Source organism: Teleopsis dalmanni, chromosome 1 (genome assembly GCF_002237135.1).
Source record: "Teleopsis dalmanni isolate 2A chromosome 1, ASM223713v2, whole genome shotgun sequence".
NCBI lineage: Eukaryota > Metazoa > Arthropoda > Insecta > Diptera > Diopsidae > Teleopsis > Teleopsis dalmanni.
In genome coordinates this window covers 175,670,706-175,688,227 of record NC_051846.1, presented here as the reverse complement: position 1 = coordinate 175,688,227, position 17,522 = coordinate 175,670,706, and the positions used below count along the sequence as shown (strand labels likewise).

The window sequence follows — 17,522 nt, the reverse complement described above, 5'->3', positions numbered from 1 at the left end:
AAAGTGCGCGTTCATTGAATTATTACTCGTTGGGTGTGGTATGTTCAGTTAAAATCAAGAAAATGTATTCCATTGTATTTTGTCTAATTAAAAAAAATTTTCTGTTATTGTTTCACAATAGTTTGAACTCATAAGATATAATATTTGCAAATTAAAAAAAAATCAAACAAATGAAGTACACAAAACAAATATTAACTATACCCATACATATGATTCAAATATGCGTGGATGACTATATACGTAACTTCTTTAATATCGAACTCTTGATCTTTGACACTACATTCACGCTATTTTTTATCTCGATAATTGTGTTGTAATTGTGCTTTAATGCAAAATGTGAAAATGTACTGCAATGATATGAAATTGAAATATTTCAATGTGGCAATCATTCTTGCAAGTTTTGATAACAACAAAAAGAATATAAATTTTTTAAAATATTAAATAAAATTAATAATGTACTTTATGGCATGTTTAATTTGTAACTCAACATTTTTCCAGCATTAGTATATTATATTCACATTTATAGTGATATAATTTATAATAATAATGTTCGATTATTAGAACATTATTATTTTTTAGTTAAATTTTGTGTAAAAAACAGCTATTATTATATTACAGTCTAGTTAATTGCGTTAATTGCGAGTTAATTGTATTGCCATATATTTGTAATAGCAATCTTAATGTTGAGTAACATGTAGTTCTTATCAAAATAAATTATATTAATTAAATTTTCAAATACAAATGTTTTCAAATGTTTTGTTCAAATACAATAGAAATATATTAAATTGTGTTGAACTTTCAGAAGTAGCCAATATTTATTTTTTTTACTTTAAAGAAATACTTTAAAATTGTTTAAAATTTCTTTTTAAAATTTTATTGATATGAAATTTCAATGATTTCAATTTTAATTGGTTATTTGAGTCATTGTGATAAACGCTTAATTTTTAGAATTGAAGTCAACAACAACCATTTGATTTTTAATCAAAGAAGCTGATGTTTTCTGCCAGAATAAATATAGGTAATAAAGCTAATAATTGACCAACCGATATTTAATTAAAAACAGAAAATTAAGCCAAATATAAAATCGATGACGAAAGTGATAAAAATAAAAGTAATATATGTATTTCAAATTAAATAATTTGAATACTTAAGTTTGTCATATATATATAATACTTAAATGTCATATACTGAAAAGATTTTATTTATATTTGTCTTATATCAAATTGTACTAATACTAAACTCTGCTTAGTACTTAAAAAATTGTATTTTAAGTTTTTCTCACTCGAACTCCACATAAACTTAAAATAAAACTGAATAGTATAGAGAACTTACAAATGCTCATACATGAAATGCTAATATGTAGCTCAATTAATAATTATTATAATAATAATAAAAAATCTTTCTTGAATACAATAACTTTTTCTTCAGTAAAAAATAATAATTATAAATTGAGATTTTTATATAATAGTTATTGTAATATAATATATATAATTATCAAAATTCTTGAAGCATTGCATATTTTGACATATTTCGCTGCATTTGTATGTTTCATATAAATACAAGTATGTGCACAAAAATGCAACCATGAGTTCAGATATTTGACTCTGCCAATCACATCCATTCGTATAGTATTTTGATTTCAGTTCAATTGTATGGAAAGTTAAAACTCATTCATTAAAAATTATATAAAAACAGTGAAATATTTGCAGTTGTTAAAAGCAATAAATATATTTACGTTAGAGGTAATTATTTATTAAATATTTTTAACTATATGAAACACTCAAGTCCTAATGTTTGTGTTTCCGTGAGTGATATGAAAATCAAACGGCAATTTCGGACAATTTATTAAATTCTTTATATTCAAATAGTTTTATAACTTGCTAAACATTATAAAAACATTAAATATTTTAAAATTATTTATGAAAATGAAATATTTGTAAAATAAAAAGTTATAGAATATTTTGCGAACGTCTACTGAATGGCCATTGAAAAAAGTGCTTTAGAAAAGTCTTAACATTTATCAATTATTATTATTTAAAATACATCTACTATAAGGATATTTATAAATATAATAAGTGCGATAAATTAAACATATGGCTTCGATGAAATTGTAACAAATTTCAAATAACTGGAAAGAATGTAATAAAATTACTTATCCAAAACTTGTGTCTTTTCAACTTCAACCATTAAAACGTTAAGTCGATGTAGTGTTTATGACAGAGGTGTTTTTTGTTACGTACTTGCACTAACGCATGTACGTTAATTGTCGTTAAGAAAATGTTCTTAATATTGATTCAAAGAAATATTTCAAACAATATTTTTAGCTTATATAAAAATTTAAAAATAATATTAATTGTACTAATAGTAATAAAATGAAGTTAATATATTATTTATAATTTATTTTTCAACGTGTGTTAAACGTATGTATAAGTGTATAATGTTCACTTATTATTTAAAAATATTTTAATATTAAATGTTTAATATTAATTATTTAATTTAACAAATAAATTGAAGTTCAGTTACATATTCCCTTGTTTCTGGTCTACTGTATTAGATTTAAAATATGTAATAACACCGATCAACTTTAGATGACATACAAAACATATTGAATATCTTTTGGTATAAAACCAATCCATTGTTCATTCTACTATTTCTACTATTTGGGAAAGTAATTCAAATAGCAAACATAGTACCACTTTCTCAGACGAGTTTAGTCACATCGGGTCTCTTTATTACCTTTACAACTGAAATTGTAAAAAACCCAGGTATATAGCATTCACTATCAAAATCAGTTCTATGAATTTTTCTTCTTCATATATTTTACAGTAAACTTCTTCTTAGACCCGTTTTTAGTAGGTATACCTAATGTAGGTTTTACAGTCTCCATTTTTCTTCTATTAATGTTCTTTTGAATTAACAAATCTCTCTTCTTAATATCAGTTTTAATAGTTAAGTCTGATGTATGCTTTTTAGTCTCTATTTACCTAGTAGAAGGTTGTTTTCAATTAACAATTTCTTAAAATTCTTTTTACCTTTTTATGTGAAACTAATTACTGCCGATTTAGAATTTAGGTGTTTGACTACGTTTAACAGTCCGTATTTAGTTATTAAAATACTATATATTCAATTCCAAAAAAATGAAAAAAAATATATAATAATAGTTTTTAAAGATACTCGTAGAATTTCTGCAAGTTACTGTTGTCGATAAATAGTTTTAGAATATAAACTCGGCTACTCTAAGAATCGCATTTTATAATAAAATAAAAAGCATTTGGGTGTGGTTGCGTTTGTAGCGGTTGCTACCATCTAAATGTGTGAAACAGCGGCCGATCCGTTTGCATGAGCACGAAGATGGTATACCTGCTAATTTTTATAATTGTTTTAGTTTTTATTGTAATTGTAATTTTGGAATTTCGAATACACCCGGATTAATGTCTTAAGTATACTGGCGATGCGCTGAGGGCATAGGTTTGTATCTACTTAGATAGATATGGGTCGATGTAAGTGGTGGAGTTACAATCTGCTAATTGGCGACTGAAAGTCCGAACACCAAATTAAAAATAAAGTATATTCGATGCTAACAAAGTATGGACCATAATATATGTAAGGTGTATATGTCAGTAAAAAAAGTAATAGTCTTATTTTATATAGGTATATATTGCTGTTTACAGCTGGATGCATATACTTAAGAGTAGATTTTCAAAAATAATTCAACTACAAGCAGTTAATTAATTACTACAAGCAGTTAGTTTTTTATGCAGTCTTAAATGATCTGAAATATATTGTGGGGTAGTCGAACACCAAACTCCTTATCCTCTTGTATTCACCACTAATGAACCCAATCAAAATCAACCAATGTTGTAAATAACGAAAGTATGATTTTTGACATACTCCGGTTTTTTGGCTCCTGAAATAAAGAAATATATTCACAGGCGATATTTTTTTGTAGGCGATATCAGATGATCTGAATTTGCGAATCGTGAAATAAGGAAATATTTTATTTCCATTGCTATTGAAAGATTTAAGAAATATATAAATAAATAAATAAGTTGTTTTTTAGAACCATAGGTGACATCACGTGATCTGAAAGCTATTGAAAGATTTAAGAAATATATAATAAAAGGGAGAGATTCAATTTTAGTGCAATTTTTATTTTCGATTGGTAAATCTGTATAACAATCAAGATTTATGTATCACACTTAAGATATATACTTTGACGGACAAAAAGTGAGATTTGCTTACACATGTGCCCAATTTGATATATATTACACTGTCATTTTGCAAAAAAAAAAATTGGCTGCAAATACATTATCATCTGACGACGAATCTTCAGATGTAGATACTTATGTACTTATTTTAACTTGTTACCATTTGCAAAAACGGAAAAAGTTAAAGTTGAAGATTTTATCGTGAATATTATGTACATGGAAGAAGAAGTTAGTTTCTCAGTAGAAAATGGATCGATCTGTCATCGAAGACTTCTTGACCGATCGATCAAAATGTATGACGGTCTTCGAAGACATTTTGTGTATATGTATCGAAAACTGGATACAACTATGTCTTGTATAACGGATGCATTTGATTGAAAGTTGTGCGTTCTTAGCGGAGCTACTCATTTTTTACGCTTCTCTTGTTTTTTCTCTTTTTTTGTGCTCTTTAAATTGTAAATTCTGTTTCTCTTTAAATAACTAGAAATAAATTTATACGTGATTATTTTTTGTTTATTTTATATACATATTTATACATTATATTTATATAATTATAAATTTATTTATAAAAGTAAATTAGAATTAAATTAAATTGAAAAAGGGAAAAGATAATTTTATGGAATGGAATAGATAATTTAACCTCACAAAATGCTTATTCACTTTACTCAAAATTGACACTGATAATAAAAATGGCATAGCGACATGGTTTGCTGTGAACACCACACATGAGAGAATAAGCAAAAGATAGATTTTTTAAATTCATATTTTGAGCAATTGTTTTGCAAATTTCCTTAAACTTGCGGACGCAGTATCAAAGACCGTCTCGAAGACAATGTCTTCGAAGACACTCTTCCAACTGGGTTAAGTATTTTAATTCAATTGGTTTATTTACTAACACAACTACAAAAATTTTAGATTACTTTAAAAATTGTTCGATTGGGTAACAAAATTTGACAAATCTGGTGTAATCTAGATTGAACTCAGATTTACCAATCGAAAACGCCATAAATCAGTTGTTGTTTTATAGAACAATAGGTGTTGTCTCATTGCCCAAATACTAATTCGGTAACGCTGTGATTCGACAATCAATGTCAAAGTTTTGCAAGTGCAATACTAATTTTAAAATACTAATTTAAAAAAATACTAATTTATAATACTAATTTTAGAAATAATTTCTTAGCATACAATGATTTTTTGTATATATCGGAGTGTTGTGTTATATAAGTTTTTGTTTATAATATTAAAAAAAGTTGTGATAAGTATTTTTATATTTTATAAAAACAAAAAAAATTGTTATACCTGAATATGGAAAAATACTAGCTCCCAAAGTTTATTTTTACGTTTGTTATCAGTTGTGTGGTCGTCGTTGACGTAACGTAACTAAACGACGTAACAGCTATGAAATGTCACTTTGACATTACATCTAATCAATCGATAGTTTTTACTCGGTCGATATTTTATTTTTCTCCGAGTTAATGGACAATAAAAAATAAGAAATTGGAAAGAAAATAATAACAATCATACATTTTTCATTAAGAACGCAAAAATTAAAATTTACAGATGCAATCATTAATTTAGAAAGTTCGCGTTAGCGAAAAATAATTTAAGATAACGATTAAAAATAAATATTACAAACACGACATTGAAGTTCCATAACTTTTGTTGCTGTTGCTGCTGCTGCTGCTGCTGCCGTTGTCGTTGTCGTGCGAAGAGAAGGTGGTGAAGATATTGGAGTACACGGAGGAAGAAGCGTAAAAGCGTATTACTACAAATGTTAGCATGAAAAATAATTTTGAGGCTCAATTTTTTAACGCACACAAATCAAAGCAATTTGACTGAAACTTGGATTTTGATTTTATTATTTTGCAAATGTTACAAACTGTTTTAATTGATCACACTCATCACTTGCTTATTATTTTTATTAAAACATTCTCAATATGACCTTTTGTTTGAAAATAATTTTGGAATACACTTCAGAAAGAAAATGAACGAAAAATTAATATATTTAATTAATTTTGCTTTCATATTAAATACTTATTTGTATATATATATATGTAGATATTATTTTCGTAGAGTTATTGTTTACATTACAGTGCAGAGAATTTAGATTGTTAATTAAAATATTTTTTACTGCTTTCTGTGACGTAACTTATCCATAATTTCTTGTGACTGTAGTTAATTAAAATAATTTGCACACGTCTCATTTTGTGGTTGCAAAAGTTTGTATCTGAAATTATCAGTACATCTTAAAAACAATTAAAAAATTTTCGTTACATAAGTTTTTTACGCTTGTAACAAAATCTGTAAATATATGCATACATATATCGTTTAATACATAAAAAGATAATAAAATCTTATCAGTCAAAGCCTAACTAACGTTTTGATTTTATCAGTTTGCCATAATATTAATTTGTGTTCGTTAAAATGTATGCCTGAAAATGTTTAGAATGTCGCTTATTTGTTTATTTAAAAAAAAGATCTGTACTATTCACTCATATTACAGAAACCAACAAAATGGTGAGCACCAATTTGGTGGTGCCCGTAGTCCTTTGGGGCCCTACTGCACCTACACATTGCGTATCCAGTGTTTATATGTCAGACGATCAAGCAACACTTGTAACTGGCTGTTATGATGGACAAATTTGTTTATGGCAGGTTGATCCTAATACATTAAAAATGTCACCACGATGCCTACTTGTTGGACATTCGGCACCCGTACTATGTTTAGTACGCGCTTCAATTCTACCAGACAACAATTTTTTAGTTAGTTCATCTGAGAATGGAGAAATGTGTACTTGGGATCTCATAGATGGAAAATGTTCAGAAGCTGTCAAACTACCACAAGTGCACACACAGATTCAAAGTTATCAAACAGCCAATAGTGAAGATGTGCGTCTCTTCTGCATAGGGTACTACGCTGAAATAATGGTAATGGATCCATTCAGCTTAGAGGTTATATATGTGTTAAGTTCAAAAGTAAAACCTGATTGGATTTCGGCATTGCATGTATTACGTCCAATGAAACGTAAAGACGATGTAGTATTAGCAATAACAACCACGGGCACAGTTAAAGTGTGGACACTTATCGGTAATGAGAATAAGCTTGCAGAACCCATTTATGAAAATGAATCAAAAGAAATTCGGTGTCTTAATGCAATAACAATGAATTGTTGTGCACAAAATCAACGAACAGTACTGATAGTTTGCACAAAATATTGGCAAATTTATGACGCTGGTGACTTCACAGTGCTTTGTTCTGTTATTGCACCGACGAGAGAACGTTGGCAGGGTGGTGATTTTATTACATCAGACCGAGTTATGCTTTGGACTGATGACGGAAAAGGTTATTTATACAAATTACCGGCTAATTGCATACCTGATAACAAAGAGTTCCATTCAAAGTCTGTCGTACGTGACGCGCCATATCTTTATTATGTGCTACAACAGCCAGGTGATAAAGTACTGTCATGCCCACCAGCAATGAAGCTAGTACAAAGTCAACGTGAGAGTAAAACTAACCATTATTTGCTGCGCGGAGATTCGGAAGGTTTTATTTCCGTGTGGACAACACCTGATGTGCCATTGGATAATATAAGTATATTACAAGCAAAGCAAATGCCAGCGCGTTTGCTTAAACCTACCATTTGCACTTCGTTAGTGGAGGCATGGGCAGTGATGGATCCACCACCAGTTGGCATACTTGATCAATTATCTCGTATAACAGATTCACCGGTTAAATTAACCTCAAGTATTTACTTACCACAACAAAGTCGTTTAGTAATAGGACGTGAGGATGGTACAATTGTTATAGTGCCGGCCACACAAACCGTGATGATGCAATTATTAGTTGGTATTAAACAAAATTTTAGCGAATGGCCTTCACATCAAATTTTGTATGGCCATCGTGGTCGAGTGAACTGCCTCTTGTGTCCATCTCTTGTTCACTCGAGATACGAAAAGCAACACTTACTCTCAGGTGGTGTAGATTTTGCAGTTTGTTTATGGGACTTATACAGTGGAAGTTTGCTGCAACGATTTTGTGTGCACGCTGGTGAAATTACTCAAATGCTTGTGCCACCGGAAACTTGCAGTTCACGTATTCTTAAATGTATTTGTTCTGTTGCTTCAGATCATTCTGTAACTTTGCTTAGCTTGCAAGAACGTAAATGTGTGACACTAGCCAGTAGGCATTTATTTCCTGTTGTTAATATTAAATGGCGTCCTAGAGATGACTTTCTTATCGTGGGCTGTTCTGATGGATCTGTGTATGTATGGCAAATGGAAACTGGACATCTTGATAGAGTATTACACGGTATGTTAGCTGAAGAAGTTTTAACAGCATGCGATGAACAATCTATAGAAGAAGGTGGAGGAAATGGTAATGGTACTGGTACTGGTAGCGGTACGTTAGCCGCTTCTGAAATGGGTATGGCAAACCCAGCTGTACATTTCTTTCGTGGCATTAAATCACGTAATATGAATGCTATACGACATGCTACGCAAAGAGGTATACATCAATTGCAACAATTACAAGGACATAATCAAGGAAATTTTGATTTCTTAATGAAACATCGAAGTAATCCGCTAACTATACAAGGTTTACGTACAAATCCCAAAGATGCTGAAAGTCATATATTATTTTTTGATATTGAAGGTCTTATATTTGAATTACATAGTGAGGAATATGCTAAAATGACACCCGCTGATTTAGAAGCTCTTGGAGTTGTATTGGCGAATCCTAAGGATAAAGCAGCTCACTTAGATGCTTCCAAGAAGATAAGTGACTTTTTTGGCATAGTGAAAAACAAAGCCGGAGATATGGAAAAAATTCTAAAAGATAAAGATAAACATGGAATTGTACAAAAATTTAAAGAAAAAACTGAAATTGTGGAAAAGAAAGTTCAAGCAAAAGTGGAAAGTATACAGAAAGCAGTGGAAACTCAAGAAGAAAAGGAAGATCTTAAAAGTAAAATTGCATCAAAATTGGAAGTTACGCACGTTATGGAAGTTGCTCAGTTATTGTTGTCATTATTGCATTCCTGGGGTCTAGATAGTCATTTAGACAAGGTGTGTGAGTCGCAATTAGGTTTATTACGACCAATGGTACCAATATCATTTGGTGTGCTTTCAAAAGGCGGTTATATGTCATTACTGCTACCAACGTGGCAAAATAATTATGAAATTCCAGAGGGTTTACCAATACCAAGCAGTTCAAAAAAACGTGATATACGTGCTGATCTATTGAGACAAGAACAATTAACCTCGATATTTACATCACTCTTACATTGGGAATTAAGTACAACATTAACTTCAAATCATATCTTAGCTTTAGTGGCTATGTCAAATACGCTAATGTCAATGAGTTCCGCTACATTCTTAACTGATAGCGAGAAAGCTAAAAAACTGCAACGTCTAGCTCAACGTACTGATTCAAGTTTAGCTACTGAAGAAGAGCGAGAAGAACTAATTGCTCAGCATACCTCACAAATAAAACAGGGTTGGAGTGATCTATCAACTCATCACTGTTTTCAATTACCTGAAAAAATCGAAGCATTAGAACCAAAGAAATTTAAACGTCCTCAAGTGGAAATGATGGCCAAACGTTGGCAACATCATTGCATTGAAATTCGTGAAGCTGCACAACAAATTCTTCTAGGTGAATTAAGGCGGCTTGGACCACGTGGACGTAAGCAACTTGTTGAAAGTTGGGCGCAGTATTTACCACTATATACGCATTCAGAACCTATAGTACAGCAACAGAATGCAAATCCAGCACAAAATGTTAATAGTACTAATGGTCAAAATAGTACCGGAAATGGTGTTGCTACAAATGGTGAAAATCAAGAGGAGGATTACGAAGAAGAGGAAGAAGAAATTATTCGTAAACCTTCGAGTTTATCTGAATTAAAAAGAAAACAAACAACAGCTGTTATACTGTTAGGAGTTATAGGTGCCGAATTTGGACAAGATATATCGCAAGATTCACCTAGTCATCAACGTATTACCAATGAGCGACGTAAATCATCTGTTGTGGAATCGTTTGGTATTGCAAACAATTTAGCACGTCTAACTTCAATGGCACTAGCACATTTACTCTATGCACCACCTTCAGCAAAACTTCCGCAATATACACCTTTACGTCGAGCAGCAATAGACTTATTGGGACGTGGTTTTACAGTATGGGAGCCTTATCTTGATGTTAGTAAAGTATTGCTAGGTTTATTGGAGATATCCTGCGACGGTAAATTTGTGCCGAACTTAAACTACAAATTACCACTCACTCCACAAGCGGATGCCTGTCGTACTGCACGTCATGCGCTCCGACTAATTGCAACAGCAAGGCCAGCTGCATTTATTACAACAATGGCACGGGAAGTTGCACGCTATAACACAATGCAACAAAATACACAAGCAGTGAATGTGCCACTAACACAATCTGTGTTATATAGAGCAAAATCTGAAATTTTACAGTGCGTTGAAATGCTAATAGATAAAATGCAAGCCGAAATCGCGTCTTTACTTGTAGAAGTGATGGATATAACATTACATTGCGTGGATAATAATGAATTGAAAAGCCGCGGTTTGGCAGAGGTCTGCCCCTCTATTTGCAAATTCAATCAGATATCACATTGCGCACAAACTCGTCGCATTGCGGTTGGTGCTAATAATGGTAATTTGGCCATCTATGAATTGCGTCAAAATAAGTGTCAAATGATTCCAGCACATACGCATCCCATTACTTCCTTAGCATTTTCACCTGACGGTAAATGTCTGGTCTCATATTCATGCAGTGAAAATCGTCTTTCATTTTGGCAAACAAGCACTGGCATGTTTGGATTGGGACAATCACAGACACGTTGCACCAAAGGTTACTCGACTGCACCTATTCCCGATGTAGCACGTTTGAATCCAATGCGTTTAGCTAAATTGGTCTGGATTAACAATCGTACGGTGACTTTATTACTAGCCGATGGATCGGAAACACGTTTTAATGTTTAGACAAATGTAGTGACTGTCTGTTATAGTTGTACTAGGGTAGCTCAAGCTAGAAGAAGTGTTAACGGTATTAAATTATATTTATACATATATATATATATATAAACTTATGAGTAAACTATATATTTGCATAAGTTGAAAACTAAACAAATAGAAAAACAATATATAATGTGAATGTATAATGTATTTTAATTAAATTATAAACAAAAATAAGAGAGATAGAGAATACAAAAACACTAAAACAAACAAACAAATAAATAAATAAATTATTATAATTATTGTAATTATAAGAGAAAATCCTGTTATTATTATTATTATTGATATTTGTTATACATGATACTGTTATATAAATAAAATTTGTTTTTATTATTTTAAATATTTTACTGTGTTAACATTTAAGAATATTATTATATTAATATTCAAATTTTAATATATATTTAAATATGATTCAAGTCAATAATAAATAAATGAAACGAAAAATTCCTTTAATACGAAACGCAACTACTATTTACAGTCTTAATATTAATATTTAAAAATTAAATTATATAAACTTAACAAAATTGTATTGTGCTGCTTACTTTTTGTCCCTCAATAAAGTATTAATTTTATTCAAAAATATTGAACAACTACGACGGTTTGTCTCATATTTGTTTTTTTTTTATTAATACTACGAATATTTAATAAATTTTTTTTATTATAATGTATTTGCATAATTTAACTTTATAACTTTAATTATTTAATTAAATTTTGAATTAAATTATATTGTGCATACTAATATATATGCAGAATTATAAAATTATATTTAAAAATTAATATATTTTTGTTTTAGAATTAATTAACGTTATATATACTATTAATATAATGTAAATGTTATTAATAAATTGGCACTAAATTATATTAAAATTAGGTGCAAAATTTTACTGATAAATTTATATAGAATTAAATATGTATTATACAGATTTAACATTATACATATTTAACATTATATGTATAATTTTTTTTATTAAATTAGGTAGCGTTAGGTTAAACTGACTCAGTAATACCAAATGGAGCAAACCTCTATATAGATTTGTTGTAGGCTACTTAGAGAATGACCATGCTTTGTGTGAATATAACTAGTACTCAAAGCTTCATTTCTAAGACGTCCTCTAAGTTTTCAAATTGTGGAACATCCAAACAGTTTAAACCGGTTTATCACAACAGAGAGCAGTTGTTCCAAAGTAATCCTTTTTTCAGTTCTGTATATCCTCTTTACGTTATTATTGGTAGAAAATTAGCATTAAATAGTGGGCTATATAATATGTATATACACATCAACAATTTAGACTTTGAACTTCAACAATTATGCTATATATACATTTATATTGTACATAGAATTCTATCAATAAATTAATATAGAATTGAACTGTGTTAAATATTAAGTATAGAAGTTTATTAATAAATTCATATAATCTTTTTATAGAAATAAATTTTGTTATATACACAATTATTATTTTTATAATATGACTATTATTAATTATTATTTTATATAAAATAAAAATTAAATATGGTATAAAATAAATAATAAAATTTTGTTAATGAAATTATATATATAATGAAATTATATATATAATGAAATTATATATATAATGAAATTATATATATAATGAAATTATATATATAATGAAATTATATATATAATGAAATTATATATATAATGAAATTATATATATAATGAAATTATATATATAATGAAATTATATATATAAGAAATTTAATATAATGAATTATATTATATAATGAATTATATATATAATGAAATTATATATATATGAAATTATATATATAATGAAATTATATATATAATGAAATTATATATATAATGAAATTATATATATAATGAAATATATATATAATGAAATTAATATATAATGAAATTATATATATAATGAATATATATATATAATGAAATTATATATATAATGAAATATATATAATAATGAAATTATATATATAATGAAATTATATATATAATGAATTATATAATAATGAATTATATATTAATATTATATATATAATGAATTATATATATAATGAATTATATATATAATGAAATTATATATATAATGAAATTATATATATAATGAAATATATATATATAATGAAATTATATATATAATGAAATTATCACATTTTAAATTAAAATTTTATTTAGAATTCTATATTTATTTATTTATATTTATATAGTCATTATATTATATGTACGAGTATATTGTTGATATTTTTTTATTTAATAATTATAAAACTATTTGACAACAAATAGTTTTATAATTCTTCTTAAGAGACTACTATTTTTATTTAAAAATATTATAAAATCTACAATAGAAAACATCAATTTACTACAATTTGGAAATTCTGTCGTATTTTCTAGTAGAAAATAAGGTTAAAGTAATAACTACTACAATACCTATATATTGTTTCGTAAAATCTTTAAGTTTATATTTAAATAATTAAAAAAAAATTGTTAAAAAAGAAACTGTAAGTAAGTAATATGATCAATTACATTTATACCTGTAAACCTAACTGTTTGTGATCTATACCCATACTGCATTGTCGTTGTTTATCTGTTCCATTACTCCACTATGCATATTACGTTATATACAATTGATTTCTGACTTCCTCTGTCACAAAATTTTAGAACTTTGGCACAGATTACATTTTAATCTTACCTTTCCATATTCTCCATACTCACGCTCACTCTCAATCTTAATCTTTAATATCTTAATAATTTTTTCGCATCTGCCACTATTAACACCCTGTTCGAGTGTTTTTATGTTTATGGCTCTTTTTTTGAAGTAATTATAGGATTTTGAAGTGGGTCTAATGAGGGCGTAGATGAAGCTATTTGAACATCCTATTTTCCATCTACATAAGATCTGACTGATCGACATTGTGATGTTTAATTGAGTAAATTTTATAGGTTTGCATATTTGAAACCACTAAAGTTATCAGAAGCTGTTATTCTTTTACTATTTAGTAATTGCAGTAAAACTGATTAATCAAAGCTGGTTCTCGTCATTTATTGAGTATATTAAATTGGTTAATTACAGGTGATCTACCAGTCGATAGGTTTTTCTGTTCCTTTTTAATATTGGTATGAAGGCTGCAATCATTATTTTTTTCGTTTAAATAATTTGGACGTTATTCTTACTGAAGAGGGTAACTAATATTTAAGCCATGAGTCAAAATAAAAATATTGACATGCATAAACTTTTCTTAGCAGGTTTAAGTGTTAATAAACTTAGCCGATTTAGCTAAGTTGAAGTTCCAATCGATAATATTGGAATTATGTCCTTGACACTAAGATTAAACATTTTGTTATGTTTTAAGATGGACACAATTTATCTAATTTTTAATTAGAAGTCAATGATCTGTCTACACTTATTAAAACAATGGACGTAGTTGAATATTGTTCTGGACGATAAATTAAGTGGATCTAATGACTTAAACTACTGAGATGTATATCGCCTCATTATAACATGATAGTTAGTTGCTTTGTTTTGATGGCGGTATAGTTATTCTTGCTGAAGTAATGTTAAATCGGCAGTGTATCACTTCTGGCGGTTGATAAATGGTATTATATTCTTATATTTTATATTGGAGATAAATTTCATCAGGCGCATTAATTCATAAGCTTCCATAATGTACATATTTATTAGTAAACCTTAGAGAACAGTTAGAATGTAAATCGATTTAATATATTGTATTAACATATATTTCCGAGATATTTGGAAAATATTATACTATGCCAAAAATATGTCGAATTTATGGAAATTAATACAAATCATTGTTGAAACTACATGATGGGAAGGATCAACAATATGCAGTCGTCTGAAAGCTGATTTATCTTAAATAATTAAAAATCTAGCAATCTCATTGAGATGCATCATTAATATATCAGTTTTAAAGTAGGTTTGCTGACGGTTCATTGTCGGTGAAGAAATTATTCTAAAAGACTATTACTGTTAATGTGAGTATGAGGAAGATTAAGAAGGTCCACACCTGCTTATATTTCAGCACTGTCTTCTACACTAAGATTAAACAAGCTAGGAACTTCGTCTAATCAATTTCAAAACCTCTCCTTGAAGAGCGGAATCAAGTCCAATCACACTAATTGCCAATTCAAATTATTTTTAAATATATTTATAAGATATGATTACGATTTGAAATGTGAATGTATATTATATTACTTGTTGAAATATAAAAAATTTAACAAGTTAAACAATAATTTATGTTTTACTTAATATGTTTACCATTAGTAAATATTGTCAGAATTATTATAGATTTGTATATAATATAAATATTTTTTTTATTTATTTCGCAGTTATTTATCAACATCTATTTACAATGTCAGCATATTCGGACACTCCAAGAAAAAAAAATAAAAGAAATATCACTCCATCGTTTTCTGATGATGAACACATAGAGCCACCATCATTCAGCTTAGCAACACTTGGTTTACAAAGGGTTGGTACAGAACCACCAAAACCAAAGATGCAGTCAGCATTACCAATTCAAATGCTTAACGCACGTGGGATGCCAGCAAGAATACGTAAACGTAATCGTTTATTCTTTGATGATAACATCATTAATGATGATAAACCATTACGAATGAGTTTGTCCCCAAGAAAAACACCCGTAAAAGCAACAAATATTTCTCCAGCAAGAACTCCGTCTTCTAAAGTTTTAAGAAAACGAAAATCCATGCCTACAAGCTACTTGCGACTAAGTGAGAAAAAGAAAAAATTAGATGATTCACCAACAAGTTCAAAAGTCAGTTATATATCCAATTCTCTATTTTGGCCATTAAAACCATCTAAGGAGGTGGCGCTACCGAAAAGTGCCACAATAGAGGAAGAGAATGACTCTGATAAAAAGCTTGGCCATCTTCTTGGTATTCGTTTACGTAATTTACTCAAACTGCCTAAAGCACATAAATGGGTTTTTTATGAATGGTTTTATTCATTTCTTGATAAACAATTACTTCTTAATGAAAATGAATTTCAAGTTTGTTTAAATGAACATTTTCCTGGTCTACAAACTAGAAATCTTAACCTTATTGAGTGGAGAAAAATTCGATCAATGCTTGGCAAACCTCGGCGTTGTTCACAGGCATTTCTCGATGAGGAACGCAGAGAGTTGGAACGCAAGCGTCAAAAAATACGTTACTTACAATCTCGTAGAGGTGGAGATATAAAAGATATGCAGTATGTACGTGATCTACCGCATAAGATACCGCTTCCCCTACCAATAGGTACGAGAGTAACTGCACGTCTACGTGTGCCACAAGATGGCATTTTTAGCGGAATGGTTGATGCATTCGATTCATTGTCATCATTATATCGTATAACCTTCGATCGTGCTGGATTAGGAACACATTCTATACCGGATTATGAGATAGCTTCAGACAACTTTTTTGAAATGTTACCGCTACAGAGCATTGCTAAAGATTTTCGACCAAATCTCTCAACTGTATTAACAAATTCTGCCGCTAACAATATGACACCTTTAAAAAATATGCGTAACGGACGCGATAGTATGAATCTTAATAAAAGTGATCCTCTATTAGCACAAGAAATAATAGAAAGTCCCTTTAAAACGGAAATATTTGGTCGAGAACGTATTAATGGTTATCCAGCTAAATTGCTCGAGACAATAGTACGTCTTAAGCGTGCACTTGCAATTAAACGCACAAAACTGCAACGTCTATGTAATATGAATAATGAAGCTGAAATTAATATATCACAAGAAATGCCAATAAATAATAATGCTTTATCTGATGATTCTCAACAACTTCCCGAACCATCTTTGCAAGTCAGTGAAGAATTTCAACGACGTTATGCTTCCATCGTAATATCTATGGAAAAATTAAATCGCGATATACAGGATTATCTAAATGACGTACAGGCATATACTGCAGAATTAACTCGTGACCCGCAAGTTCAGGCAATGCTCGCTCCATCTTACTTACGGGAAAAATGCCGTGAAGCTGCTCAGCTTGCAGTACAAAAGAACAATCAGGGCATCCTGAAGAATAAACGAATTTTAACTCTAATTGAAAACTTGTCTACTGTTTTGTTGGTTGCTTCTCATCTTGGCGCTGATGGCAAATCCAACCAGGTTAGCAAAATAATGGAAGGTTGCATTGAGGAAGTAAAATCGTCCATTGAAGATATCAATGTGGACACATTTCAAAAGCATATCAAAATACATTTACACCATATACGATTAGGAATTGGACAAAGTATAATGTTGGCTAATAATAACAATAGCAATTAA

The 17,522-nt window shown here is 29.2% G+C and overlaps 2 protein-coding genes across 2 annotated transcripts; both read left to right on the top strand.

The window, feature by feature from the left end:
* Positions 1 to 1,707: 1,707 nt before the first annotated feature.
* LOC119666768 (protein lin-9 homolog) lies at positions 1,708 to 17,522 on the top strand. The gene is made up of 2 exons (XM_038076050.1): positions 1,708 to 1,742; positions 15,568 to 17,522. The coding sequence occupies exon 2, from the start codon at positions 15,591 to 15,593 to the stop codon at positions 17,520 to 17,522; it is 1,932 nt and encodes a 643-aa protein (XP_037931978.1). The 5' UTR covers positions 1,708 to 1,742; positions 15,568 to 15,590.
* Positions 5,477 to 11,347, top strand: LOC119670320 (WD repeat-containing protein 7-like). Its single transcript, XM_038080534.1, has 2 exons — positions 5,477 to 5,981; positions 6,712 to 11,347. Exon 2 carries the CDS (start codon positions 6,723 to 6,725, stop codon positions 11,205 to 11,207), a length of 4,485 nt encoding a protein of 1,494 aa, XP_037936462.1. The 5' UTR covers positions 5,477 to 5,981; positions 6,712 to 6,722; the 3' UTR covers positions 11,208 to 11,347.

Coding starts and splice junctions, on each gene's coding strand:
- LOC119666768 (XM_038076050.1), top strand. CDS start 15,591: ATGTCAGCATATTCGGACACTCCAAGAAAAAAAAATAAAAGAAATATC.
- LOC119670320 (XM_038080534.1), top strand. CDS start 6,723: ATGGTGAGCACCAATTTGGTGGTGCCCGTAGTCCTTTGGGGCCCTACT.